Below are 27,472 nucleotides of genomic sequence, written 5' to 3'. Positions count from 1 at the left end.
TCCTCAGCAGACGATTCAGGCGGAGGCTGAAAGGCAGGAGCCAGGAGAGGAAAACGTCTTACCTGGGCTTGAGGGTGCTCAGTGCGGAGTTACTCGGCGCATTCCTTGAACCAAACATCAATCTGAGTGGCCAGTGTGATAAGACCACTCAGAGTTGATGGCAGGTCCTGAGCAGCTAGAGCGTCCTTGACCTGCGCAGAGAGTCCCTTCTTAAAAGTAGTGATGAGGGCTGCATCGTTCCAGGCAAGTTCAGAGGCCAGGGTGCGGAACTGAACCACATACTCTCCCACAGATGAGCTGCAGGTTCAATAAAGCAGTCTCGGCAGAAGAGGCGCGTGCAGATTCTTCAAATACAGCCAGAAAAGCCGTGAGAGTAGCCGTGACCGGGTCGCCTCTATCCCAAAGAGCCTCATCCCAGGCTAGGGCTTTCCCGGAGAGGAGGCTGACGAAGAATGCCACCTTAGACCGCTCCGAGACAAATTGCGACGGTATGAGCTCTATTTGCAGAGAGCACTGAGTTATAAAGCCCCTGCAATCCTTGGGGTCTCCGTCAAACTTGCGGGGCATAGACAGCCGTAGTCGGGGTTTAGCGGCAGGAGGACAGACTGGACCGTCAGGGGGCGGGCACATGAGCCTGTTGCTGTTGCAGGATGACTAGCAGCTGTTGCAGCATGGTGGTGACTTGATCTGGCTGTTCACGCGGAGCACCAATCTCCGGGGATTGCTGGACCACAATGGTGGCAAAGTTGGGACGAGTAGGAAGCGGAACCTCGGAGGGATCCATGGCCGGATCTTACTGTCAGGATTCGGGGTGTGTGAATCCCCTGGACCACCGTGGGAGGTGGTACTAGCCGACACCTGGGACCAGAGTCTAAGTGGCACCTGGTCTTCACCTGAAGGGATTAGTGTGGATTGCTGTCCTCTCTCTTGATCTTCACCAGAGCCCGGCGCAAAGCGGGTTGGACTTGCTGCGGCAGGATAACACCAGGTTGTTCCACAGGTGCGACTAGCCCGTGGTGGCAGCCGAGGTCTAGGTACCCTAGCAGAAGACAGTTTCGTGGTCGGGTCCAGGCACAGGGTCAAGGCAGGCGGCAGAGATGCAGGGTCAAGTCCAATCCGGGGTCAGCAACAGGAGGTCCAGGCAGAAGGGCATGGAAACACAGGCACAGGAACACAGCAACACGGAGGAACACAGGTAACACGGCAACACAGGACTCGGGAACAGGAACACACAGGAAGGCAGGTAGGACACAGGAACGCTGGAGGACACAGGAATGCTGGAGGACAAAGGCACGCAGGACTACTCGCAAGGAAGCTTTCTCTTAGGCTGTGAGGCTTAAAGATCCGGCAAGGGTCAAAGGAAGGGGCAGAAACTTATAGCAGGCCAGCGCCAATTATTGGCGCGGTGGCCCTTTAAATCTTAGAGTGACACCGTGCACATGCCCTAGGAGACGGGGACGTGCGCGCCGAGCCGTGGGAGCCAGAGAGGACATTGCAGGAGCTAGGGAAGGTGAGCAGGGCCCGGGGGCAGTAGCAGGAAAACGGGTGCGCCCGCGATCCGAGACAGCAATCGCGGGAGCACCCGTGACAGGAGCATTAAATTTTCAGACATTCTGAGCCCATATTTAATGCTCCTGTCACGGGTGCTCCCGCGATCGCTGTCTCGGATCGCAGGCGCACCCGTGACAGGAGCATTAAATATGGGCTCAGAATGTCTGAAAATTGTTTGTATTATTAATAATAATAATCTTTATGTATATAGCGCCATAAAATTCATTAGCGCTTTACAAATCTAATATTCATTTTTAAGGCCATCTGGACCTGGGGCTTTGTTAAAAGATTGTTTCAAAGATTTTATAATTTCCACCACCTTGTTTACAGTGATAGGTGGGTTTAATATCAAGTTTTGGTGCTTATCTAGAACCAGCAAGTTCAGATTATCCCGAAACACCTCTATTGCTCGTTGTGAGATTAGATCCACTTTCCCAGATTCCTCATGATTGTATAAGTTGTAATAGAATTTGCAAAATATTTCAACAATTTGTTCTGGGTTATTTATTAGTTCACCCTATTTGTTTTGCATGGCTGCAATATTGTTAAGTAAGCTCATTTTTTTAACTTTGTTTGCTAAGATCTTCCCCGCTTTATTCCCTAGCGCGTACTGGTGAGCCTTAGTTTTCCTAAGGTTGCTACTATACTCCTCAATTAATGTAGATCTAAGCTCACTTCTTGCTATATGGAGATTTTGCATAATACATTCATCAGGTCTTTATGTTCTGTTTCTAATATTTTTATTTCTCTGAGGGCCGTGTTCTATTTGCTTCAGGTTCCTTTCGTAACTTGCTTTGGAGATATTTTACTGATTCCCTTATCATCATTTTGTGTGCACACCAAACACTTGATAACCTGACTGTCTTATCATTCCTATTGATGCATTCTAATAATGATTTTTTTTTTCAAATTGATTTAATATTTTTATATTTAAATTCCACAGTTGTCTTTAGCAATTCTTTTAGCAAATTATGCCCATGTTTTTATAAAAAAAAGGTTATGAAAAATATGCAAATGAGCCTGAGGGGCTCCAGACTCATTTGCATAATTCTTCAAAACTTTTTTTTTGTAAAATCAAGTTTTAAAGAAACTAAAAGAAGAGAAGATCCTGTCAGTGGGGGCACAAACCAGTATGTCAGTGTGTTTGGTTTAAAATACTTCATCCTGTTTGTAGATGTACTTTAATGCAAATAGTCAACATCCTAAAATCTCTGGCTACTTACCAATCATGCAACCCAAGGTTTATGACATCACCTTGCTTTGCACACTTTTGGGATTCTCTTGATGAGCTTCAAGAGGTAGTCACCATAAATGGTCTTCCAACAGTCTTTAACCCATTAAGGACGCAGCCATTTTGTAGCTTAAGACTCAGCCCCATTTTTTGTATTCTGACTTGCGTCACTTTATATGATTATCACTTTTGAACACTGTTACTTATCAAAGCGATTCTGAGATAGTTTTTTAGCCCACATGTTGTTCTTCATTTTAGTGGGAAATGTTGGATGATAAGTTTTGTGTTTATTTACAAAGAAAAGAAAAAACATTTCGAAATTTAACATCATTGCGTTTTTAGGCAGATAGATGTACCATCTAAATAAATTGCTGAATAACATTTCCCATTTGTGTACTCTATATTTTTCATTATTTTTGAAATGTCTGGATAATTTATTTTGATGTCACGCGGCTTACAAATCGAATATCGATTTTTCCATATTTTCAGAATTTGCTATTTTGCAGATAAATACTGTTTTTACATATTTAACATCTATATAATCAACCCATTTTCAAATCTGCACCCCACAAACTATCAGAAAAAGCTTTTAGGAAGATTGTTAACCCCTTGAGATCTTCATAGTAATTGAATCAAAATGGAGGTGAAATTTAGAATGGTCAAATTTTGTAGGTCATAAGTTTATTTAGCCCTAAAATTTACACATTTCTAAAAGATAAAAAGAGAAAACCCACCTTAAAATTTGTTCTGCAATTTCTCCCGAGTACAGAAACCCCCCACATGTGGCCTTTACTTATTTTATGGGGGCACAGCGAGGCGCAGAAGGGAAGTTTCCTCACTGGCCCCTTTTGAAGGCTATAACATAATTGGGGCCATGTGATGGCATTTTTGCAGGATGAGATGCTTTTTCCAGTGTTACCGTTTTGGGGATGGTATCCTCAAATTCTGTACTGGATTTTTTACTTTTTTTTTGGTGTTCACCATATAGCTTAATAATCATGTTATCTTTATTCTATGGGTCAATACAATTACGGAATACATGAATATTTTTTCTTGCGTTTTACTAAATTTGTCAAAGAAAACCCTAATGTGGGAAAAATCTCACATTTTTGCATTGCCATCTTCCAAGTTGCATAACATTTTAACTTTTTTGGCTATGGAGCTGGTTGATGGCTTGTCTTTTGCGGGACATATTGTACTTTGCAACAATATCATTTTGGAGTACATTTTTTTTTTCATCACTGTTTATTGCATTTTTTGTGGGATTGAATAGGTAAAAATCAAAAAGTTTGGACGTTTTTTAACAGTTTTTTTTACAGCATTCATAGTGTGGGTCCAATAATTATTTACTTTTATTCCACGGGTTGTTATGGATGCGGTGATAATATATATGTGAGATTTGTGTTATGATTTAGACTTTTGCGTTATATGTCTCTTTATATGTTATGAGGATTATGGCCATTTTTATTGATGTATACTTTATTTTTTATTGAATAACATTTCTTTTACTTTTTTTACTTTTTCCACCAGATGATTGCTTGTTCATGATAATACTCTGCAATACTGATGTTTTGCAGGGTATTAGCAGTGTCAGCCTATGCACATGCATAGGCTGACACTGTGCCTTTAAGATGACGTCACTGACGCCATCTTACTGGCAGTGCCTGTAGGCAGTGCTGGGGTCCTGATCGGACCCCAGTGCTGCCATAGCAACAATCGGCGCCCCCCCCTCCAAAAACAGCGCGAGGGGGCCGATCATGGGGGAAAAAAACCCCAAAGGCAGGTTAAATGCTGCGGTCGTATTTAATGGGTTAAACACCCTCGATCAGAGCCTACTCCAACCGCGGGTGTTACACTGGGGTGTTGGCTATTAGTTACAGCTGGAACCCCATGTTTCCCGATGCCGGTTTGGCTCCAATCTGGAACCGAGCCGACATCAGCTCAGCGGCAGATATATCCACCGCTGAGCGCTAAGTCACTGCGCTCAGCAGCAGATATATCTGCTGCTGAGCGCTAAGGGGTTAAGGAGTTCCCAGAGATTGTTAGCACTTGTTGGCTCTTTTGCCTTCACTCTGCGGTCCAGCTCACCCTAAATCAATATTGATTGGGTTCAGGTTTAGTGATTGTGGAGGCCAGGTCATCTGGCGTAGCACCCCATCACACTTTTTCTTGGTCAAATAGCCCTTGCACAGCCGTGAGGTGTGTTTGGGCTCATTGTCCTGTTGAAAAATAAATGATGGTCCAACTAAACACAAACCGGATGGAATAGCATGCCGCTGAAAGATGCGGTGGTAAGCATTTTGGCTCAGTATACCTTCAATTTTGAATAAATCCCCAACAGTGTCACCAGCAAAGCACCCCCACACCATCACACCTCCTCCTCCATGCTTCATTGTAAGAAATAGGCATTTAGAGTCCATTTGTTCATCTTTTCTGCATCACATAAACTCACGGAGGTTGGAACTAAAGGTCTCAAATTTTATACTCATCAGCAAAAACACAGATTTGGACTTGTATTCTTTAGACCAAACAAGTCTCTTCTGCTTGTTGCCTGTCCCTAGTAGTTTCCCATCAGCTATTTTACCATGAAGGCCTTCTGCACACAGTCTCCACTTAAAAGTTGTTGTAGACATGTGTCTGAACTCGGTGTGGCCACTGGTCTCTAATCTAAGATGCTGTTAACCTGTGATTTCTGACTGGAATGAATTTATCCTCCACAGCAGAGCTAACTCTTGGTCTTCCTTTCCTGGGGTGGTGCTCATATGAGACAGTTTTTTTTATAGCGCTTGTTGGTTTTTGCAACTGAACTTGGGGACACTTTTAAAGTTTTCCCAATTTTTTCGGACTGACTGACCTTCATTTCTTAAAGTACTGATGGCCACTCGTTTGTCTTTACTTAGCTGCTTTTTTTTAGCCATAATACAAATTCTAACAGTCTATTCAGTAGGACCATCAGTAGGGTAGCCATCTGACTTCTTCACGACACAATTGATAGTTCAGAACCCATTTATAAGGCAAGAAATCCCACTTAATAAACCTGACAGGGCACACATATGATGTGAAAACCTTTTCTGGTGACCACCTCTTGAAGCTTATCAAGAGAATTCCAAGAGTGTGCAAAGCAGTAATCAAAGCAAAAGGTTGCTACTTTGAAGAACCTAGAATGTAAGGCATATTTTCAGTTGTTTCACACTTTTTTGTTAAGTATATAATCCAACATGTGTTAATTCATAGTTTTGTCATCTTCAGTGTGAATCTACTATTTTTATAGTCATGAAAATACAGAAAACTCTTCAAACTATTGGTCTGTACTGAATATATTAGTTATTCACAGGAGTTGTGTCAAACATTGTCATCGTCATCGGGGGGGGGGGGGGCGGGTGTCCAACCGCCATGCTGAGCGGGTGCATGTAAAAGAGCTCCGCTTCAGGCCACCAGTATAGGGGTAGCTAATCGCACCTTTTATGGGTAAGACTGGCTCCAGAAGGACCAATTTACAATTATTTCAGGCCACTGCAGCACTGATCACACTCCACCGGCAGTCTTTTGCGCTGGAGATCGCTCCAAGCGGTCAGCGGCGCACAGGTAGGAAGGAGGTAGGAACCAGCGGCAGCCGACACAATCACTGTGTCCAGTGCTGAAGAAAAAGAGAATAAAGACCAGCGATCAAGGGGTGAGTCACCTATACCCCATAACCCAGCTAGTGACAAGCAGCTCCTAAAAACCCACCAAGTGACACAGCCAAAGGAAGCAGACATACTTGCTAATAAGTGCGGACAATGCAAAAACAAGAGCCCTCCCAGCTTAAATAACACTCCCAACACGAGGGGACAAGGGAAAATGGCACCTCCGCATATGTGTGAATACGTCATGAAGTGTGCGAGTGTCTATCCTCATTTTTAGTTTTAAATGCTCGCTCAAGATTAAGAACGGTGTTCCCGTTTGAAACGCATTGGGCGATGACATGCATGGATTTTGACGATATACCTCAATAAAGTACAAGCTGCCCTTGACACGGCTGGATTCGGAATATTTTTTTCCTGTATAGAAGAATTAGAAGCATTAAAATACAAAGTCTGTAACTTTACTAGATCTTCAAGCCCCAGCTAACATTTAAGAAGGTCAACAGCGCCACCTAGCAGCTCAAATAGACGATCTGGAAAAGAGAAATCGAAATAATATAATAATTAGTGGTCTTCCAGAGGCTACACATGCTTCGGACTTAATTCCTACCCTTACAGGCATCTTTAACTCTCTTCTGGAACGACCAATAGGCACCCCTGTAGAAATTGATCGAGCACATAGAGCACTCAGAGCAAAAAGCTTGGACCCAGGGAAGCCTTGAGACATAATCTGTCGGATCCATTACTATGCTCGGAAAGAACAGATAATGCAAAAGGCACGCAATAAAGGGGAAATTGACTTTGACGGAGCAAAAATATCCCTCTACCCAGACCTGTCGAGGAGAACCTTATGTCAATGAGCAACCCTCTTCTGTCCCTACTACAAAGTAGAAACATCATATACAGATGGGGCTTTCCATTTGCTCTACATGCCAAAAATGGAAACAAACAAACCACTCTGACACACCCAGAAGAATTGGCATCATTCCTGGAGGACCTCAATCTCCCACCCATCATGCTTCCTGACTGGGATGAACCGTTCCGTGATCAAGGCACATGTCAAACAAGAATATCTTCCTGGAATGAATACTATACAGAATGATCGCTTCAAAAAGTCTTAATGTTCTTGAAGACTGCCTGAATTGCTCCTACAGATGTGAGAAGTATACAAGTTTAATACTGACTCATTATTTTATGGCAAATGTTATGGTAAAATGTTTATATGTTTAGCTTTATATGCCTAAGGTGAATTTGCGGTTTCCAACTTTCAGCACCACATACAAACTGGGATATTGAGATCCCAACAACATATAAATCCAGGAACCGCCAGATCACTGGGCACATAAGGTAATAAGGTCTTACTCACATAAGGTCTTACCCACATGGTTAAAATAACCTATAACTATGACACCCCACAAAACAACAATTACACCAAGTACACTAAACATAGGCCTGAATGGACATACAACCTGACTCATACACAAGCAAAATCTCAATCCCCCTAATAGGTTGATAAGAAATTATAGTTTGTATACTGCTTTACTGCACAATTCTATAGAAACAGTCCGAGCAAATCTATCAAAGCTCGGTCCCCAACCCCCTTCTCCTTTTCTCTTGAACGCCATCTCCACTCTAACTCCACCCCGGGTCATCTCAAACAACCAATTCTAAAATTAAGACTTAATCTAGCCATAAGGGCAAAACAAACGGAAAATGACTTCCACACTAAAAATAGCATCATTCAATGCAAAAGGTCTAAACCTACCAGAGAAAAGATCACAAACCTTTTACACAATGCACAGACAAAAAGTTCCCATCTAATGTGTACAAGAAACCCATTTCAAAACAAATCATACCCCCAACATCAAGAACAGATATTATCCAACATCCTTCCATTGTAACAAGCCAGAAGGGAAATCAAAAGGAGTATAGATTTTCATTCACAAAAAATATACATACCAAAACTGTTGAGGTCAAAATGGATGAAAATGCAAGATACCTCTTTTTAAAATGTGATATCCAGGGCACCCTATTCACAATAGCTAATATATACTCCCCAAACACAGACCAAACCAACTTTATCACCAATGTTTTAGAAGAACTATGTGTATTCTCCCCTGGCTCGCTAATACTAGCACATGACATTAACCTAGCAATTAGCCCAACAATTGAAAAATCAGCCATCTCATATAACAAACTAAACAAAATTAGAAAATCCCTACAGAAAATGCAACTATGTGACATCTGGAGAATACAGAACCCAGAAACTAGGACTATACTTTTTTCTCTTCAGCCCAGAACTCTTCACTCATCACAAACTCCTATCCACAATCCAAAACTCCAAAATAGGATCTATATAACATTACCCCACCTAAAATGTTCATCTTACAACTGGAAACTAAATGAATCACTACTAAAAAACACTGATTGCCTCTCAGAACTGAAACAACAAGATGTAGCCTTCAAAACAGAGCACGAACACGATAAATTATCACCCACTACACTTTGGAAACGCTAAAAGGCTCTCTTAGATAGGTGATAATCAAACATGGGGCTCGACAAAAAAGAAAGAAGCCAAACTAAAATCACTCCTACTAAAATTACAAGCCCTAGAAAATAAACTTAAACAATCCCTTCAACTGGCATCCTTAACCCCTTAATGACCGCCGGATTCTATGGCGGTCAGAAGAAGATTTCAGGACACCGGGTCTCGCTGGTGCCGGTGTCGGGCTGTGATATCACAGCCCAGACCCGGCACTAACACCTGGGATTGTAAAAACTCATATCCCGGGTGTTTAACCCCTTACACGCTGTGGTCAAGCATGACCGCGGCGTGTAAGCGTGTCCCACATGGATCGGACCCCCCTCGGTGTGCTTACTGGGGGATACGATCCCTCCTGCCGCTGACCCCGGGTCCGGCGAGTGACCCGAGGCTTCCAGCTCTTCTTCTCGCCGGGTTCTGCCTTCCTGGCAGGACCCGGCTGTAAGTAACTCAGCATGCTCAGTTACTTACACTATACACTGCAATACAAGAGTATTGTAGTGTAAAGGCTTGAACAAGCGATCGGATGATCGCTTGTTCAAGCCAAAGAATGGAAAATGTAAAAAAAGTGAAAAAAAAAGATTAAATCATTTTATAATAATAATAATTAAATAAATACAATACAAGTCCCATAATCTCCCCAGATGCACATATAATGCAAATAAAGTGTATAAAACACAAAAACACAAAAGAAATGCACATATTTGCATTTATATTTATATTACCGCATCTGTATTAATCTGTACAATAAATCTAAATCAATATTGAACCCGCTTGGTGAACGACGTAAAAACAAAACACACAAAAAACTTCCCGTAATATACAATTTTTCATCAAACACCATCACAAAAAATGTTCTAAAAAGTGATCAAAAAAAGCTACGTTCCCTAATATGATACGACTGAATAGAACAACTCTTTTCGCAAAATATAAGCCCTCAACCAGATCTGACAACAGAAAAAGAAAGAATTTATGGCCCTGAAAAGTTGTCGATAGTAAAAATAATGTGATTTCCACCAATATTGGTTTTGCTCAATAAAATTGAGCAAAGATAAGAAAAACTATATAAATGAGGTATCAATGCAATCGTAGTGAACCAGAGAATAAAGATAAAATATTATTTTTACGTTACGGTGAAAAAGTGCTAAAAATCAAAAATAAAAATTGCTGATTTTGTTTGTGTCCACCTTGAAATAGTTAATAAAATCTCATGAATAAGCTATAAACCCCGAAAATGAATTATCTATACATTGTATCTCATCCCCCAAATAATACGCCCTCATATGTTCAACTTTAATGGACGATCTGACACCACCCCTCCTACAAACCTTCAATGCAGTCTCAGAGCCAGTACAATTCCCCCCAGCCTTTTAGCATGCATATATTACTGTTATACCCAAGGAAGGGAAAGACCCCTTATTCGCCAAACTCATAGCAAAAATGCCTCTCCCTCCTGATTGGGCCCCTTGTTCACCCGGACCAAGTAGGCTTTATACCAAACAGAGAGGCACAAGACAATACTCTCAAATCTTTCTCGCTTATCCACTATGCTAACAAAACATCCACTCCATTTCTTGCACTTTCCCTCAATGCAGATAAAGCTTTTGACCGGGTGGACTGGGGAATCCTAGAGAAGACACTAAAACAAATAGGTATAGGACACAACATGATGACAAGGATTCTAGCTCTATATAATCATCCCAAGGCCCAAATAAGAATAAACGGCTCCTACTCCACACCATTCACAATAAACACTGGTACCAGACAGGGCTGTCCCCTCTCTCCAATACTATATGCATTAGTTATTGAACATCTTCTAGTCGCCATAAGATCACACCCCAATATCTCAGGAGTCAAACTAGGAGAAAACTCCTATGTCTGCTCAATATTCGCAGATGATGTTTTGATATATTTAACTAAACCAGAGAAATCTCTCCCAACCCTGATGGAGACGCTTCAAACATTCAGTTACCTTAGTAATCATAAAATGTCTAACTAAATGCACAGCAATGGGTATTGGGTTAAGGGAACTGCTAGTTAAAACACTACAAAAGAAATATCAGTTCATTTGGAAAAAAGAGGCATTCACTTATGTAGGAGTACAAATAACTACAAATTCAGAATCAATATTTCTACACAACTACAAAAACGTGCTTCAGTGGTTACAATCGGAACTCACAAAATGGGGTCTTAAAAAAATTTCTTGGCTAGTCAAAATAAACTGTGTAAAAATAACCATCCTGCCAAAAACGTTATACCTATTCCAAACCACTACCCAATTTTAACAAATTAACATCCTTAATAAATCACTTCATTTGATCACCCTCCTCACCTAGATTATCAAAAAACACACTGACACGTAGGAAATCGAAAAGGGAGGCCTAGGTCTACCAGACTTTAAAAGTTACTTTTATGCTGCAAACCCCGCCAGAATAATGGACTGGTTTGACCACAGTACAAAACCTTGGATTCAAATGGGAGAACCACTTTCACCACTGCCATTGACAGGACTACTCTGCTTACCCAAATCTACTCTCCTTACACACCAACGTGAAACAGCAAAACTCTTCGAGAACAATGGACCACTCACACCAATCACAGGGAACCCAGACTTTCCGCTGGGAATTAATACTGACTCCCTTAAACCCTTTAGAGAACAACAAAGACCTCTGAGATTCAAAACCTTCCTAGAGACAACCTCTCTCAAATCCTATGACGAACTAAGCAAAACCAACCTCTGCACTACCAGAACTCAATGGGAGTACAGACAGCTGTCAAACTTCTATTCTAGATACAAAAATAGATTAAAACTACACAGAAAATTAACCCCATTTGAGGAATTATGTCTCTCCCCATTACCAGTTTCCTATACGATCTCCAGAGTCTACAACCTAATGCTTGATAAATGGGCAGAATCACCTCTGAAATTTATACATGCATGGGAAGAAGAACTAAACCAAAAATTCACTAATGAGGAATGGTCTAAGGCGTTCAAACATACACACAAAACATCGATCTCAGCAAAATCTCAAGAAACAAATTCTAAAATCATGTGAAGATGGTACTGGTTTCCAGCAAAGCTCCATACATTCTACCCCATATGCCCAAATGAATGCTGGAGATGCAGAGGAGCACTGGGCACAATGAAATACATCTGGTGGGAATGCCCCTTAATCCAACCATTCTGGATAAATGTATGTAAATTAATCAAAGAAATGATAGACTGCAATATCCTTTACAAACCATTTCGACTATTACTCTCCATCTCCACTACACAAACAAGAGACAGCAAACACATTCTACTAAATTTCTACAACAGATTGGTTCAAGGAAATCCTACATCTACAAAAAATGGAAGAACTTACAGCAGAAAATAAAACATATGATAAATACATAAACATATGGGCTCCGTGGATATCATTCAAAGAGAGTACAAGGTACCTTAGTATAAAAAAATAATTTCAAGAGGAATTACTTCTAAATGTAAAACAAAAAGACTTTACAAACAACACTGACCACCCTCTTCCTTCCCAATACCCTACCCTAACCAAACCACCCTTCTCATCTCATCCCCCTTCTCCTCTTTAATCTCTTGAGTTCTAATAAATTGTTTTAATATTTTGTATTACTCAAATAGACTGTATTGTTTATCAAAATTAACAAAGTTATAACATTTATATAATAGAACTGAATAGTGTATTTTCCAATGTGGATAACAAACCACAGAATGTCAAATGATTGTTAAATGTTTTATTTTTCATCTCGATAAAGCAAGAATGATAACAAACATTGTCATCTAGCACTAGACTTAACATCAGTCCATACAACCACAGTTCACCTGTGTCCCAGTAAACATTTCACAAACCAGTATTGCTGTATTTATAATAGCAATTTAAGTTATTGCATAAAAAAGAGATTAGAATGTGGAGCTCAACCTCTAGCTGAAAGTGTGTTCTTTGGCAGGGGTCATATACGTTTGTAACATCTGTGACCTTTTGGGCTTCAGCACCATCCTTTGCACTCAAAGTATGGCAGAAGATGTGCTGCAGACTGTAAGACTTTACTTATTTTACATTCTGTTTGGAGCCTGGAGAGATGCCTTTTTCACTGAACTTCCCCCCCTCCCCCCCTACTAGTCTGGTTTGTCTGGATGCCAATGGGCCTGCCCAATTACTCTCTGGACTGTGACTCTGATATCTCAAAAGAGAAATGTCTGGCCACTTTCCAGTGCTTGCTATAAATCTTCCTTGGAGGTTGCTAGCGTTTTCTGGACGTACGTATTTTTATTTTCTGATCTTTGCTTGTCTCCCGCCCATCTTTTGTCCTTGATTCTGTACTGCATTGTCAAACTGGTTTTGACCAGTATTTGTATCACCATTCGTCTGTGTTTGTCCTTTGTTTTCACTTTGGACACTGAAAGGGGAATATCAACTTGTTGTCACCTACCACCTGGGTTAGATCAGGTGGTAGGTAGAGGCAGTAGACATTGCAGGGAGGGGGGCCTCAAAGTTGGGTTAAGTGAAAATTGGTTTGGGGGGCAAACTGTTAGCAGCTCAATTCCCCTTGTCAGTGATATTGGTTTCATGGGCTTGGGCCCTTTTTGTTAATTGGGACTTGGGGAGCACCAATAAAGCTGGATAACCTAGTTCCTCTGAGCATAGTGACCACGGTTAATAAACAGGTGCATATTTAAGTAACATTTTGAAAAAAAGTTTGGGGCTTTGAGGACCTCCCTCATAAGTGTGTTTACAGGGGTTGTCAAATTTTGTCAATGCCCCTATAGTTTTAAATATGTTGAATAAAATAGCTACTGTTGCTAAAAATCTGTTTTTTTGGCTTAATTTAAGAACGGTTTGAAGTAGATTAAAAAGAAGCTAAGGAAAATTGGAATGAGTTGGAAATACCCATTGCATGAAAAAACACTGTACAAGTGACCCTACAAGTGCAAAAGAGATGCATGTAGCATGTGTTCTTTTCTGGGTTTCACCTGTACTTAACCCGCTTGCCGCTGGTGCTGTTTTGTAACTCTGCAGACTTTCTTCCAAATTATACATTTTTTAAATATATAAGGGCTTGTTTTCAAAATAACAATGTGTATACCTAAGTGGAACTGTTTAATATTCAATTACAAAAGAATCCTGAATACAGTGAAATCGATTAAATTTATGTTTTTACTGCTTTCTCTGTGGCGTCCAAATGATACATCGCCTTCATGCTTTGGGATCGTATGATCATGGAGTAATAAGGTTGGAAAAAGACGCAAGTCCTACCTATAAGAATTTAACAAATTTTTTTTCCCTATAAACCTTGATATTTTTGCTTTCATGAAAGGCATCCAGGCCTCTATTAAACATGTACATAGAATCCACCATAACAACCTCCTGCAGCAGAAAGTCCCACAGTCTCACTCCTCTTATAGTAAAGGATCCATGTCTGTGGTGATGGTAGAACGCCTCTTCACTAGGTGTAGGTGATGCCCCCTTGTCCTGGTCTAGTCCCCCCATTCCCCTAATAATCCTGGTTGCTCTCCTCTGCACCCGTTCCAATTCTACTATGTCCTTTTTATACACTGGTGCCCAAAACTGTACACAATATTCCATGTGTGGTCTGACCAGTGATTTGTATAAGGGCAAAACTTTGTCATTATCATGAGAATCTATTCCTCTCTTGATACATCCCATAATTTTATCTGCATTAGCAGCAGCTGCCTGGTACTGGTCACTGAAATTAAGTTTACCATACACCAATACCCCCAAGTCTTTTTCAGCTTCAGTGTTACCAAGTTATCGACTCTTTAGAACTCTGTTGGTTAAGACCAGGTTCAGGAGTGCACCCCATATTGTTGGCTCCAGGATTAGTTGTGCCAGGTAATTGCCTTTTGTTATTGACAAAAACCTGCTGACCTACAGGTTTCGGGCCCCAAGTCCATAGCAGGGTAACTTGTATTTTTGTGCCTCGTCTATTTGATTTACCAGCAGTTCCTCTGTGGCCTGCATTATATTTGGAGCCTTATAACAAACCCCTAGTAATCGTGGCTTGTATGCTCTGCCGACAACAAGAGCTGGTATTATTGCCTGGTGTCTTTTTCAACTGCTCAGGAGAGCCAAAACGTGTCTGGACATTGATGGATGCCATTAACCGTAAATTGCATGATTTGCAATAAAAAGAATCCTCTGGCTACTTCAGAGTGGCTACCTTTTGATTGTAGAGGAGAGAGTTTAGTGACAAATTAGTAGGAAGTTACTGTAGTCTATATGGGAATGAATGAGAGTAACAATTAGCATTTCAGAGGTTTCAATTAAAAAATGAGCAAGTGATTGAATATATGGTGCATAGAAAAGGTCATTGTCCAGCCCAACAAGACAAATTATCTTCTTCCATTATGTCGTTATTCAATCAACAAATATAATTCAGCCTGTATTACTTTATTTAACATTTGCTTCTATCTGAAAATTCTTTCTATAGTCTCTTCTCTTGGGTCCTGTAATCAGATGCTGACTATTGTAAATCACCATGCCTTTCTACAGATAATAGCATGTACACATTTCATCGTGACTGCCAATGCTTAGACACACTTATGTCACAATGTGATAATGCAGAAGACAGTGTAGCTTTTTAGTTTCTTAGTTTATTAGAAAGATATAATCTCTGACTTAATCAGCCAATACCAACCTACATGTCATCTTCTGATCTGTGCGGTCGCACATCGACAGTGGGTGCTGATAAGGATTAGGGTTCCCACCCCAATGTAATCGATAAATAAATTAATCCAAGCACTCCTTTTGATTTTCAGATGCCAGAAAGTGATATTTATTTACAAGAACGTGATCAGTTGGTGACGTTTCGGCCTATCACAGGCCTTTGGCAAACACTATAAGATATAAAGGTTTATATACATAAACATGTTGAGCTAGAACAATGTAAAGACCATAATGATACTTAGTACATGGAGAAGATATATACTAGACAAATTGTGAATATAGAAGACTAGGGTATATTTATGTCGTAATACAGGAAAAAAGGACATGAGATGCAAAGTCATATAATCACACAGTAAAACCACAATGTATGAAGTATGGTAACAGCAGGTGGCGCATTAATATGCCTGTAATGTAAAAGGAAAATAAGTTACCGATCACAAAGAAGATGCAGGAGAGGGCTGGCTGGTATGGCAGGCGGCTGGTATGGACACTGTGTGTCTGTAGGAGAGCGTGCTGCTGGTTGTGGCGGTGCCGCCTCCTGCCTGTCCCACAGCATGACGAGTACGTCACGTGGGATGCCGATCACATGATGTGCTGGGCGGGCACCTGTGGCCATGGCGCGTCATTGGGTAGGTGTGTAGCAGTATCAGGGAGAGGGAGTGATCTGACGGCCATGGAGGAGCCCCGGTCTGAAAGTGAGATGCTGGGAATGGTCGATCTGCGCTGCCGTGTGTATACAGGTGTTGTCATGGTGACGCTACTCAGTTGATCGCAGTAAGCGCTGCCGTGTATATAGAGGCGTTGTCATGGTGACGCTACTCATTTGTACATACGTACCATCCGGCATCGAACAAGATACTCCATATTCTCAGACGATATTGGTCAATCCTAACCAGAGCCCTTCCAGAAATCCCAGAGTTCCAACAACCTCCCCTACCATGCCGCAAACGCCCTAAAAATCTCAGAGACTCCCTGATTAGAGCCGACATTGGCTCTAACTTACGTACCCCACGACAACAATTTCTCCGTACACTTAAGAAAGGTACGTTTCCATGTCTCTCATGCTCACAGTGTAAAAATGTACTCAAGGGGAACACAATTTTCCATCCTCATAGCGGACAATCATACCCCATCAAGGGCTACTTCACTTGCGACACAAAATTTGTCGTATACCTGCTGAAGTGCCCGTGCGGCCTAATCTACGTGGGTGAAACAACCCAGAGAGTTGGCGACCGCATAGGCCAACATAAGTCCACCATCAGGACCAACAACCTACTACTACCGGTACCAGCTCATTTCCATTCCAGACGTCACAATGTGTCCCAACTACGTTTTCAGGTACTAGAACACGTACCGAAGGCAAGGAGAGGAGGAAATCATATTCAACTTTTAAAAAAATGTGAAGCCTACTGGATTCACACTTTACAGAGCTTAGAACCACGAGGAATGAATCGAGATTACGAAATTTGCAGTTTTATTTGATTGTTAACATGCCTTATTGCCTTATTGCTTTGCGATTTTTAACATGTGTCTTATTCTACTTCTCTCCCCAGAGATCCTAGAAACTACATATCTCTTCGGTGGTAAGATCACCCACACAAGATTCCCCCTACCTCATACCCCCTGTGGTACCCCTCCCCCCCCCTCTCCCCTTCCCCATTACCATAGACTACCCTTTACAATTCATCCCGTATCCACCATCCAGGTCCCGTACACACACATTACATTCTCAACAATAGTCACTCACACATCGAATATACACCACTTTGATCCCTCCCCGAACTTAGACCACAGCCACACACTGTTGTCATTTCCGACATGACACTCTACCCCATCCAGTGTATACTGGTGACCACACACTGTCCGCCATGTGGTCAACTGAGTAGCGTCACTATGACAACACCTCTATACACACGGCAGCGCAGACCGCAGTCAAGTGAGTAGCGTCACCATGACAACGCCTCTATATACACGGCAGTGCTTACTGCGATCAACTGAGTAGCGTCACCATGACAACACCTGTATACACACGGCAGCGCAGATCGACCATTCCCAGCATCTCACTTTCAGACCGCCCACAGGGCGGGGCTCCTCCATGGCTGTCCAATCACTCCCTCTCCCAGATACTGCTACACACCTACCCAATGACGCGCCATGGCCACAGGTGCCCGCCCAGCACATCATGTGATCGGCATCCCACGTGACGTACTCGTCATGCTGTGGGACGGCAGGAGGCGGCTCACAGGGCTTTTAAACGCCGACACCGTCACAACCAGCAGCACGCTCTCCTACAGACACACAGAGAGAGATTTATCATAAGTCTCTTAGATCAGAACTGTTCTAGTTGCCCTTAGCAACCAATCAGAGCTCAGCTTTCATTTTGCCACAGCCGTTGATAAAATTAAAGCTGATCTCTGATTGGTTTCCATAGGCAACTAGAACAGGTTTACCTCAGAAACTCAGATAAATCTCCCCCACAGTGTCCATACCAGCCGCCTGCCATACCAGCCAGCCCTCTCCTGCATCTTCTTTGTGATCGGTAACTTATTTTCCTTTTACATTACAGGCATATTAATGCGCCACCTGCTGTTATTCTTTAACCAAGGCATCGAAGTTCTGAGTATACAGCCATACTTCATACATTGTGGTTTTACTGTGTGATTATATGACTTTGCATCTCATGTCCTTTTTTCCTGTATTACGACATAGATATACCCTAGTCTTCTATATTCACAATTTGTCTAGTATATATCTTCTCCATGTACTAAGTATCATTATGGTCTTTACATTGTTCTAGCTCCAGATGTTTATGTATATAAACCTTTATATATAAACCTTTGTTTGACAAAGGCCTGTGATAGGCTGAAACGTCACCAACTGATCACGTTCTTGTAAATAAATATCACTTTCTGGCATCTGAAAATCAAAAGGAGTGCTTGGATTAATTTATTTATCGATTACATGTAATCTTCACTAGAGATAAGTGAGTTGGTTGAAACTCAGGTTCGATGGGTTTGTCCCCAAATTTGGTTTGGGACCAAGACATCACGCCATAGTTTGACCCCCCACACAGCACAATAAAGTCAATGGGGACCTAATTAACACCCAACAATGGCTGTAAAATGAAGGTAGTAAGGGCTAGGGGACTGAAAATGGTGGGAGGCCCTACTGACAGGATAGACAAAGTACTTAATTAATAACATAACATAAAAAAATAACTAAGAAATAATAAAATATAATAATAAAATGCTGTTAATGTGAACATGGGTAGTGAGTGGAACTGAGCAGCAGTGCTTGTGGTAGAGGAGACAGCTAGAATGTCAGCGAGGGGAAACTTGAAATTTTTAAATAATTCACTTTTCAAGACAGTGTCTGGGACTGCATGTGTATTTCCCAAAAGTAGAGGCATTGGTCAATTATATTGCAAAGAGTATCTCAAGATCCATCGGATTGTCTGCAAACTTCTCCACCACTTTTGTGCAATGCCTTCCATCTCCTCCTCCATCATAATAGCAAGGACATTTCAGCCACAGGTCAAGGAACAGTCACTAATGCTCTATGATAAGTCTCTTAGCTGGCATTCCATGGGATATCCATCTGCCTCTCTCCCAGTTGCAGACACAGAGGAACTCCCTGGCATGGCAATGTGCAGAAGATGTTTCATTTGAACACTGTGCCACGAGTGCCTGAAGCAAGCAATAATTGGAGACGGAAGGGTTAACCTTTCTATGCCCCAAATAAAAGAGAGAAAGAAGAAGTCTGACAAATTTTACCCACGCCTGAGACAGTTGCAAAACTGTTGGCCTTTGATAAAGCTACCATCCTGAACAGCTTTAACCCCTTTTCGACATTGTACGTAGTACTACGTCACGGGCAGCAAGAACTGGTGCCAGAACCTGTGGTTGTCAGCTGTATATTATATACAGCACTCGCGATCATAGATTTCTGCGACAGCGGGCATTAACCCCTTACACGTCAAGGTCATGCTGACCATGGTGTGCAAGGGTCCTGCACTAGATCGGATCCCCACCCAAACCCCCCACCCCGCAGCGCTTAACGGGGGAATCCGCTCAGCACAATGGAATTAATTGCTCTCTACACATAAAAATAACAATTGTCCAATCTCCAACCAAGCAAAAATGGTAGTCGCTATCTGCCCATGTGACGGTTCTAATGAATCATGTATAAAAAAAAAGTGCCAGTAAAGTGGCAGTGATGTCTCATCTGAGCAGAGAGGAGGCTTCTTTGCAAAGAAAGAGTGTCTTGCAAATCACACTTGTATCATGGTCATTGCAATCAGGTAAGGATGCAGGGAATTTTTGCTGGCCTGCTTCTTTAATTGCACTGTATGAACAAGTTCTTCCTCATTATGTATGAGAGTTTTCCTCTCTGAAAGAGAAGTTCAAAAATAAAAGTTAAAGTGGTCTAATGGTGTACAATAATTTGTGTAAATGATAAGAAATCTTGAATAACAATAAACTATTTTGTCTTTGCAGAGCAGCCTGAATCCTGAGAAAGGCTTGGGCGTTGCATCATTAAGTGTTGTCTATGGATGTCTAATAATGTCTTCGCTTTTTCTACCTCCCATCATTATTAAGAAAATTGGATGCAAATGGACAATTGTCGCCTCAATGTGCTGTTATGTTACTTATTCCATAGGGAACTTTAAACCAAACTGGTACAATTTTTTCTTCATTCTTCGAATCTTAAAGAGGTTTTGTTATTAAAAAAATGATCAAAATAAATGTCATACATTACTTCCCTTTTCTGATGGTCACTTTGATAGATAATAGGGCTCATTTACTAAAGGTCACGGATCGCACTTTCAACGGTTTGTGTTTTCGGGATTTACGCAGCTTTGACAGGTATTTGACAGGTGTCTGCGCTGGGATTGTGTCGCATGCGATCGGATTGTGGCGCAGCTGCATGGCTTTCATGTGACAGAAATCGGGGGTCGTGCCGTGGGACGATCTGACTGATTCGGACTGAGCGCGGGATTTAAGATTCAAGTTGTGTCACAAGATCAAGCACTTACATGCACCATGAAGAGGAAGGTGACCTCTGTCGGGCCTGAGCGGGGAAGCGACATATGCAGGACATTGGGCGCACGATCTTAGTGAAACGCCGCAGAGTGCATGATCGTCGAACAAGGCAAACGGGCTACTACAGAGATGTGTTTTTATTGCATAGGGGGATATTTTTTAAAGTTTTTCTGGGAAATGTTAATGTGTATTTCAATATATCTATTCATATTCTATCTATGTATATTTTTTACTTAAAATATAAACGACTTAAATTATAAAGGTCCCCTAGGGATATTTTTGCTTTAGTTTTTTCTACTGTTACTGTGCCATCTAAAAGAGCCGCAGTTAGAAGGGGAAATGCTCCACTGGGAAGGTAGAAGTCTGGATCTGAGCAGTACTGGGTGAATAGACTCCTCCATTCAGGAGAAGAAATAAGCCATAATTAACCACTTTAACCTTCTCTCTAGAGTCTCCTGCTGTCACTGACAGCCAGAGACACATCTTGCTCCTGTAATGTGAACAGGGGAAAACTCAAATGTTGCCAAAAGACGACGCTTCAGACACACACGGGAGCCGTACCGCCTGCCATTAAAAGACTGAGGGTGGTTGGGATAGAGTTAAGTGTATAACAAAAAATTTAATGTTTTCAATTTCTAGCTTACTGCCAAATAAAACTCTTCTCATATCATGTATCATGTAAAAAATATTGTTATCCTACATTAATTTTCAGCATCTTTGTTGACAGGAAACTTCTCTCTGATGCAGCCAAACTACTCAGGACCATTGGTTTCGGAGGGTTTTGAGCCATTAGCCCACATATTAGAAGGAGAAATAAAGCCTCAACAAAAATCTGCTTCATCACAGACAAAACATAAGAGATGTATGCATATTGCTATTGAAGTTTGTTTCTTTTATTTTTTTATTTTTTATTTTCTTTTTTTATAGTATGATGATCGGAGGGGACTATACACAGGGGCAGAAGAGAGGAGGGAATAGACTGTGGGGGTCATTTACTAAGGGCCCAAATCGCGTTTTTCCGTCTGGTTACCCGAATATTATGTTATATTATATTATTATGATTTGCACCGATTTTCCCTGAATTGCCCCGGGTTTTTGCCACACGCGATCGGATTGTGGCGCATCAGCACCGGCATGCATGTGATGGATCGCGACAGGACCGGGTTAGTAAATGTGCCCCAGTGTCTGAGAAGCTTACTGTCAACAAAGAAAAAGGGCTTAAAAAGTTAGAAGTCAAAATTTTTTGTTTCATAATGTAAAATTATGTTTGTTCAATGAGGCTATAGGCCTTGTTTATATAGCGCATATACAGGCTTATACCATACTTCCCTTTACTTCTTTAATGTGTTTGGGGCAAGTCAAAGTCTTGATGCAAATCTATGGTCTAGCTGATTAAAGGAGGTTGTAGGACCAAAAACATTGCAAAACTAATAAATAACTTAAAAGAAACCTACCATCACAGTTCTAATCCATAGTACGATAGCATGTGCAGAATCCGGCTGAGCGGACAAGTCCATGCAGCTCTTCGTAGCTGCTCGCTGATGGCGGATTGTGAGAGGCTACTGACTTGTGGACTAGCTGCCCAGTGTAGCATCAGCTCGGGCTACTCCATGCCTGTCAGGCTTCAGGGGCAGCGGGCCCACTGGACCACCGCAGAAGATGACGTAAGCCGACAACTGGGACCGGAGTCTAAGTGGTACCCGGTTTATACCAGAGCCCGCCGCAAAGCGAGTTGGACTTGCTGCTGCGTGGTACCACTAGGTTGTTCCACAGGAGCGGCTTTGCCTGCGATGGCGGCCAAGGCGAGGTACAGAATCTTCAGGCAAACTCGTGGTCAGGGACAGGCAGAACAGGATCAACTTCAGGAACAAGGCAGCTGGTCAGGGCAGGCGGAACAGGATCAGAGTCAAATGCAGAACCAAAGTCACAACAGGAATTCGGAAACACAGCTTTCTGAATGCAGGGAGAGGCCAGCTTTTATGCACTTCCAGGGGATGACCAGAACCAATCAGCGGTGCAATGCCATTTTAAATGTTTGAGTGCACGTACCCTAGGAGGCGGAGACGAGTGCCTTGGGGTACTGAATATATGGATTAGCCCTAGGATGGTAGTTTTCCTTTAATACTTACCTGTGTTCTTTGCTCTGATACAGTACAGCACATCTTCTGGTAATTTGAGGCACATTGGTGTTGTCATGTCTATGTCTTTTTTATTTTTCCATTTCTAGAGCTGCATGAAGACATATGTTTTTTTGTGGCACATATATTACCTCCCAGCAACACCATTCAATATATGCTGCTATTAAAGGGGTTTTCCGGCAATTAATGTTATACAATTTTCCAATCTACTTTCTGTATCAATTCCTAACAGATTTTTAGATCTCTGCTTGCTGTCATTATATAGAAATCTTCTATGTTATCTACCAGTGGACAGAAAACTGAGCATGGTCACACAGGTGCACGGCTCGTTATAACCCACAGCTCTGATTACTCTGTGATAATAAGGAGCCATAAACCTGTGTGATCATGGTAAAAATAAAAGCTTTTTATAGAATGAAAGCAAGCAGAGATCTAGAAATCCATCAGGAATTGATACAGAAAGTATATTGCTGAAATGGGAACACCCCTTTAATTGCCACAGTCAAATCTGCACCAATTGTGGGTGTTAAAGGAAATATACCATCAAAACAAGCGTGATAAACCAAGGACACTTACTTATAGACCAAGGCTGTGACTGTGATAATCTGTTTATATTTGTAATCCATGGCCTCCTTCCTTCTAAAATCAACTTTAAATTTATACCTATACAAATTTGTTGTGTATTTCTACACTACAGATACATTTGTTGTTCAAGTTGCACCCTTATTTTGTTGAAAGTGTACCCTTTAGTAAGGGACCCCCAAAGACTTAGGCCCCTTCCACACGTGAAAAATGCACATTTTGCATCAGAGTGCAATCATTTTTCAGTCAGAGTTTGTTCAGTGTCTCAGTTTTTCACGCGCATTTTTGATGCAATTTCAATGCGTTTTTCACGCCCAGATAATGCGCGTGAAATGGATTCAGGAGTGAGCTCTATCTTTTTTATGGCAATTGATGTGTGAAAAACGCATTGCACTTGCATTGCACTTGCATGTGTCTCAGAGTGCAATGCGTTTTTGATGCATCTCCATAGACTTGTATGGTGCGTTTTTCACACGCGTGACTTACAAAAGTAGAGCATGTTGAGACTTAAACGCGCGTTAAAAAAATGCAAGTCTGAAAAGACCCATTGATTACAAAGGGTCAGAGTGCAATGTAAGTTCTGCGCGTCAAAAGCATGCGCAGAAAATGCACATTAAAAACATAAGTGTGAAAGGGGCCTTAGTTTATAGGTTTATCTGCCAATGTTTCGTTACAACCTGCAGTGAATTGATAGGATACTGGATGTTCAAGCCTGTAGTGTACAAAATGGCAATAGTAGTGGTTTAAAAATGTTCTACAGCCTATAGTCCCACGGAAAACATTATAGATAATTACCAGAAGTTTTAACTGACTCAACAACTGAAACTTAACCTCAGTATGAAACTTTATATGATTTACTTTACATAAAATTACTGCTTCTTAAGCCAGCAACAAATATATTTTAACTCTTATTTCTTTGCTGATAGGTATAGTTTAATAATTACCTCAGCAATCTTAGGAATTGGAGGAGGACCATTATGGGCATCAAAATGTACATATCTCACCATCAGTGGAATAAAGTATGCACACCAGACTGGAAAAGAAAAGATGGACGTTGTGAACCAATATTTTGGCATATTTTTCCTAATATATCAGTCATCTGGAATTTGGGGAAATCTTATTTCATCCCTTGTACTTAACCAGAATCAAAATAAAGGTAAATTCATATACATTCATAACTTTATTTTTCAGTTCAATACAAATTTTTTGCTTTAACATCTTAGACTTTATGACACTCCACTGAGTACATATATAGTTCCTAGAGTCAGGTGGGATATATCAGCGTTCCTAACAGAACATCTTGTTTCCACATACTGACCCCTCTATTAGAATAATGGTAAATCTAACTGTAACCAACAGCCTCTGATTTAGGTGCACATAGGTGCAATCGGAAAGGATTACCGTAGTATGGGTCCTGATCATAACATCTAGTTAACCCCTTCCCGACTTGCACCGTACTAGTATGGTGCAAGCCGGGTCCCGGTGCATGGAGAGAGCTTGCGGGCCAAGCCCTCTCCATAGCCTGTAAGTCGTTGCTGCAAATTGCAACAAAGGCTTACCGGCAACACATTGCGATCGGTGCTAGCACTGATCGCGGGTGTATCCTGACGATCGCTTCAAAAAGATGGCGATGCATTGGTGGCATCATCTTGCCGTAGACTGTCGCTTCCAGTGACGTCATCAGGGAGCGGCGATCAGTCACTATTACAGCCTCAGCACATTGTAATGACTGAGGAGGAAAATCCCCATATACTGCCATAAAGTAGTATGGTAGTATATGATAGGATCGATCAGAAAACCTAGAATTAAAATACCCTAGGGAGTCTGAAAAATAGTAAAAGTAAAAATTAAAAAAAAGTAAAAAAAAAAAAACTATAATAAGAAAAAACCCCAAATTTCGAAAGGTTGCACAGTCCTAAAATTTATAGCAATGAAAACACCATCAAAAGAAGATGGCAATTTTGTTATCCCCGTGATTGCACCAACCCAAAGAATAAATTAGACATGTCATTTGTGGCGCACAGTGAAAGCTGTAAAATCCAAGCCCACAAAAAAACGTCACAAATGCAACACACATTTTCACTGCATTTGTAATTTTTTTCCCGCTTCCCAGTACACAGCATGGAATATTATGAACTGCAATTTGTTCGCAAAAAATAAGCCATCACAGAGTATAGTATCATAGTATATAAGGCTGGAAAAAGACGCAAGTCCATCTAGTCCAACCTTTAAGAATTAAATAAATGTTTTATCCCCATAAGCCGTGATATTTTTTCTCTGGAGAAAGGCATCCAGGCCTCTCTTGAACATGTAGATAGAGTCCGCCATAACAACCTCCTGCGGCAGAGAGTTTCATAGTCTGTACTGTCCGTTCAGGTATTTGTACATTGTAATGAGGTCTCCCCTCAGTCGTCTTTTTTCTAAACTGAATAATCCCAAATTTAGTAATCTGTCATTGTATTCTAATCCCCCCATTCCCCTAATAATCTTGGTTGCTCTCCTCTGCACCTGTTCCAGCTCTACTATATCCTTTTTATACACTGGTGGGAGGGACCAGGGATTTGTATAAGGGCAAAACTATGTCTTTATTATGAGAATCTATTCCTCTCTTGATACATCCCATAATTTTATTTGCATTAGCAGCAGCCGCCTTGCTCTGGTCACTAAAATTAAGTTTACCATCCACCAATACCCCCAAGTCCTTTTCAGCTCCAGTTTTACCAAGTAATTAACTGTTTAGAACATAATTATACTTTTTGTTTCCATGGCCCAAGTGCATCATCAACCATTTCTCTGCCCACTCCTCAAGCTTCCACAAATCCCTCGGTAATGCTAAACTAAATTTATTACTTTACACAGCTTAGTATCATCTGCAAATATTGAAACTTGACTCTCTAAACCCACTACAAGGTCATTAATAAAAATATTAAAAAGAAGTGGCCCCAATACTGACCCCTGTGGCACTCCACTGGTAACGTCAACCCAATCTGAGAATGTGCCATTAATGACAACCCTCTGTTTTCGATCACTAAGCCAATTACTTACCCAAATACAGATTTTCCCTTATTCCCAGCAGTCTCATTTTATATACCAACCTTTTATGCAGCACGGTGTCAAATGCATTTGAAAAGTCCAGATATACAACATCCACAGCGTCCCCCAGGTCCAGTCTTGAACTTACCTCCTCGTAGAAACCAGAAATCAGATTAGTCTGACAGGACCGATCTCTCATAAACCCATGCTGACACTGGGTTATAAGGTTATGCACAGTGAGATACTCCAGGATAGCATCTCTAACAAACCCCTCAATATTTTCCCCACCACAGAAGTTAGACTCACAGGTCTGTAGTTTCCAGGATCGTTTTTTGATCCTTTTTTGTATATTGGTACCACATTTGCTATGCGCCAGTCCTGTGGAACATAACCAGTCCTCAGTGAATCTTCAAATATTAAAAATAACGGTCTTTCTATCATGGCACATAGTTCATGCAGAACCCTGGGGTGTATGCCATCTGGCCCCGGTGATTTATCTATCTTAGTAGTTGCTTTTGTCTTTGAGAACAATGTCCCAGTCTATGCCTTTAAGGTCTTCCCTTAGTTGCTGTTGGTTGCCCCTTCCCTAACGCTCTTAGTAAAGCGTAATACAAAATCAATGATATTATGATCACTATTAGCCAGGTTCCCCCCAACCTGTAGTTTTGATACCCTATTAGGTCTATTGGTTAGGATAAGGTCCAGCAGTGCCCCCCCCCCCCTTCTTGGCTCCAGGACTTGTTGTGACAGGTAATTGTCTTTTGTTGTTGACAAGAATCTGCTACCTTTGAAGGACCTGCAGGTTTCTGCCCACCAGTCAATATCTGGGTAATTGAAGTCCCCCATGATAAGTACTTCACCATGCTTTGAAGCCGCATCCATTTCACTTCATTTCCTCTGCTGCCTCCATTATATTTGGAGCCTTATAACAAACCCCTAGTAATATTTTATTATTCTCCCCCCCCCCCTCCCACCCATAGGGACTCCACATTTGCATTTGCGTCACTGATGTCATCTCGCAGGACAGAC

The 27,472-nt window shown here is 41.5% G+C and overlaps 1 protein-coding gene across 8 annotated transcripts in view; it reads left to right on the top strand.

Moving 5' to 3' along the window:
- The window catches only part of LOC140121501 (protein unc-93 homolog A-like), a 110,169-nt gene that overhangs the window by 16,711 nt on the left and 65,986 nt on the right, over positions 1–27,472 (top strand). For 4 of the 8 annotated variants that reach the window (XM_072141179.1, XM_072141175.1, XM_072141174.1 and 1 more), the window contains exons 2-3: positions 20,145–20,326; positions 24,337–24,566. In XM_072141179.1, coding sequence (XP_071997280.1) covers positions 20,145–20,326; positions 24,337–24,566 — 412 coding nt within the window. Of the gene's footprint in view, positions 1–20,144; positions 20,327–21,417; positions 21,553–24,336; positions 24,567–27,472 lie in introns of those variants that run through there. The other 4 variants (XM_072141181.1, XM_072141176.1, XM_072141182.1 and 1 more) reach the window with 4 other exon arrangements.

Source organism: Engystomops pustulosus, chromosome 3 (genome assembly GCF_040894005.1).
Source record: "Engystomops pustulosus chromosome 3, aEngPut4.maternal, whole genome shotgun sequence".
Classification (NCBI taxonomy): Eukaryota; Metazoa; Chordata; class Amphibia; order Anura; family Leptodactylidae; genus Engystomops; species Engystomops pustulosus.
Note: the sequence above shows the minus strand (reverse complement) of the source record. Positions and strands in the feature narration are given on the sequence as shown.